The sequence below is a fragment of the Morone saxatilis genome, unplaced genomic scaffold (genome assembly GCF_004916995.1).
Source record: "Morone saxatilis isolate NCDOM2014 unplaced genomic scaffold, NCSU_SB_2.0 Contig12, whole genome shotgun sequence".
NCBI lineage: Eukaryota > Metazoa > Chordata > Actinopteri > Moronidae > Morone > Morone saxatilis.
In genome coordinates, this window is record NW_023339674.1 from 393,446 (window position 1) to 397,033 (window position 3,588).

General features: G+C 49.7%; 1 protein-coding gene across 1 annotated transcript in view; it reads left to right on the forward strand.

The window, feature by feature from the left end:
* nwd1 (NACHT and WD repeat domain containing 1) overlaps window positions 1–3,588 on the forward strand; it is a 12,037-nt gene that overhangs the window by 770 nt on the left and 7,679 nt on the right. The window contains 7 exon segments of the mRNA XM_035653516.1: window positions 325–410; window positions 501–617; window positions 793–1,147; window positions 1,225–2,524; window positions 2,596–2,799; window positions 2,883–3,036; window positions 3,190–3,307. Coding sequence (XP_035509409.1) covers window positions 325–410; window positions 501–617; window positions 793–1,147; window positions 1,225–2,524; window positions 2,596–2,799; window positions 2,883–3,036; window positions 3,190–3,307 — 2,334 coding nt within the window.

Consider the following 3,588-nt stretch of genomic DNA (forward strand, 5'->3'; position numbering starts at 1 on the left):
TACCAATGCTTATACGCTGATAAATTAACATTTATTCAACGTTTGTGTTGTGAAAACTTGTTGTTGTTCTTGTTGTTGTAACAAACAAATCCATTAAAATTACACAACAAATATGTATAATTTTTTTACATAATTTTAGAAATGTATTTACAGTATTAAACTTTAAATTATAGATTTGAAAATGTATTTCAATCTTTTTATGGGAAAACATTTTTATTATTTTATAATCTACATTATCTTATTTCAGGTAATTCGTTTAAATCATTAGGGTGGAGACTAAGATTATTGATTATCATTGATTCTTCTGTCTCTGTCTCTGCTCAGATATGAGCAGTGAGAGGAAAGCCCTGCTGGAGAAAGCTTACCCAGAAGTCCTTGCTTTCTGTCGCAATCTGGGGCTGGTGTTTGAGGTCAGTTTAATGAAAACTTAATAAGAACTCCAGTGACTGATAATAAGATAAATATTTGCTCATTGATCTGTGAGGTCACTTCCTGTCCAGGTGGTGGATCTGTGTTGGGGGATTCGAGGCGTCTCTTCTGGAGACCACGAGGCCTGTGAGATCTTCCTGCAGGAGATCAGGAACTGTAAGAGGATTTCCGCCGGTCCAGCTTTCATCGTGAGTCTCTCGTTAATTCAGATTCAGATTCTGCATCGTTCAGATAGTATCACATAGAGAGTTGATCTGTGGAGATATTCAGTGGATTTGTAGGTTTTAACTTATTTTGACTAAATTTAGAATTTAATTCAAAATGGAATTTCAGCTCATTCTTCTTCTCTTTATTCATCCACAGGCTCTGCTGGGGAACCGGTACGGCCACCGAGCTCTTCCTCGACTCATCCCGGAGAAGCAGTTCGAAGCTCTTTTGTCCAAACTTTCCAAAAACCCTGAAGGCGTCAAACAGCTGAGTCAGTGGTTCTTAAAAGACAACAATGCTGTCCCGCCCACCTACATCCTGCAGCCAATCGAGGCTCACTTCCCCCACTACAGCGACCTCCGACCTGAGAGTGGGCCGCAGCGTGACAGCAATGTCCTTTCCTGGCGCCTCACAGAGACCCAACTGTCGCAGCTCCTACGCTCCGCCGCCGCGGATGCTGAGGCAGCTGGTGACATCACAGCCGAGGAGAAACAGCGCTTCTACACATCAGGTCAGAGCTGTCTCACACAGTCGTCCTTTGTTGTCTCAGAGTTGATCTGAGTTCCTTCTTCTTCTTCTTGTCCACAGTCACAGAACGAGAGTTCGAGCACGGTTTGTGGACGGACGATAGCCAGCTGTCCTCTCTGCTCTTCGTTCGAGAGATTCCCCGCCAGAGGGGGAGGGACGGTCCGAAACGTTTCGCCAAGTTCATAGACCTGACCGCCGACGGCCTGCTGGACGCGGAAGCTCAGGGACTCCTCACCGGCCTCAAGTCCCGCCTCTACGCCACGTTCCAAAAAATCCTCAACCTGCATTGCGTGGAGCTTAGCAAAGGAAGCATTGACCCAAAACGCAAAGACCACGCTCAGTACCTGGACAGTGTCTGTGAGCAGTTTGTTTCGCAGATGACGGCGAGGATCGGGACAGCAGTTGAGGGAAGGCGTCGGAAGATTCGGGGAAGCACTGAGGAAGAGAGGGAGGAAATTCCAGACTGGGTGGTCGAGGAGGTCGGTCGGCACACTGCGATGAGCACCGAGCTGTGCGGTGGTCTCTACGGCAGGGAGGGGCTTCTGGGTAAGCTCTGTGTCGCCATGTGGGAGTCCACCAACGTCCACCACACTCCCCTGGTGGTGCACGGAGCTGGTGGGATGGGTAAGACGGCTTTGCTGTGCAAACTGGCACAGGAGATGCGTAGCGTCCTGGACGCCGGGGCGGTGGTGGCGATCAGGCTTCTGTCATCTCGTCATCCTCAGAGACCCGACATCGACCACGTCCTCCGCAGCATCTGCCTCCAGGTCTGTTTGGCTTGCGGTTTGGCTCCACCCTCGCCGCTGACGGCCAACACCCACCAGGAGCTGGTGCAGTTCTTCAGAAACATCCTCGCTGAGGTTTCGCAGCAGGGGAACACTCTGCTCATCATCCTGGACGCTTTGGATCAGCTCTCAGACCGACACCGTGCCCACAAACTCCGCTGGCTGCCAGCCGACATCCCGCCCAACATCCACCTGGTGGTTTCCATGGATACCAACAGCGAGGCGTTTGCTAACGTGCGGCTGAAGTTGGAGACTTTGGGGAGTTTCTTTGAGGTGCAGCGTCTGTCTCGTGAGGAAGGGAAGCAGGTCGTGGAGTCATACCTGCGAGCTTCCCAGCGGACTCTGACGGACGAGCAGAGCACGGCCGTGCTGCAGAGCTTTGAGACGACCGGCTGTCCGCTGCACCTCAAACTGATTCTGTCCGCAGCCAGACGCTGGACGTCCTTCACCCCGCTCACAGACGTACACCTGGGTGCCAGCACACAGGAAATGATGTCACAGCTCTTCCTGATGCTGGAGGAGAAACATGGGAAGGAGCTGGTGGGCGGGGCCTTAGGATACATAGCTCTGGCAAGGTGAGAGGATTGTCAAGCAGACTTACTCCTTAAAAGAGAGCTCAATGCTAATTCACCTTCTGACTCCACAGGGAAGGTCTGCTGGAGGCTGAACTGCGGGATCTCATGTCCCTGGATGATGATGTCATCAGTGAGGTGTACAGGTACTCCCTCCCTTCGACCCCCGCGTTGATCAGGCTGCCCCCCCTCCTCTGGGCAAGACTAAGACGGGACCTCGAGGATCAGCTGGAGGAGCGCTGGACAGACGGGGTCGCCGCAATCGCCCTCAACAGCCGGTAAAGAAAGAGATCAATTAATCACTCAGGTCAGAGGTCAAATGTTCGAGTTAATGTGTGTGTGTGTGTGTGTGAGTGTACAGGCATCTGTGGGAGGCGGTTTCAGCTCGGTATCTGACATCAGGACGAAGGGGGCGGAGCCTGAAGATCATAGCGGAGTACTTCCTGGGTCGGTGGTCTGGGAAACTGAAGCCGGCGTCTCTGCCCGGCCTCTCACTGCTCCTTTCTGACAGAAAGGTACCAGCGAGTCCATCCTTAATACGATATCATATCACATTATGATATCACGCTAACGGACTAAAGTTGAAGCTAACATGTCCCAGCTGTAACTGTAAACCGACTGTGGAAGTAATTTCCTTTTTGTTCACGTTATATTTTGTGATGTCACAGGTCCCGCCCCAACCACTGTGGTTTTCTCCAGGATTGGCTAACATCAGGAAGCTCCAGGAGCTGCCCTACCACCTCCTGCATGCTGGTCTGTGGGACGAGCTGCGACAGGAAGTCATCAGTAAGATGTGGGAGGAGGCTCAGGATTCTGTTAATGTTAATAATATTATGTTAACATAAGTATAACTTTATTGCGTTTTAGTGAAGTCCAATGATTTGACACTAACTGTTTGATTTTTGCAATCAATCACACATTGTTATCTTCATTCTTTATTTTGATTATTTATTTGTATTTGTGTAATTTATTTTGAATGGCCTATCAATGGGAGTCACTCATCAAAATGTCAGAGGTCTATACTGTCATATTATTAATGTCAACTTTATTTCATAAGCTTTAGTGAA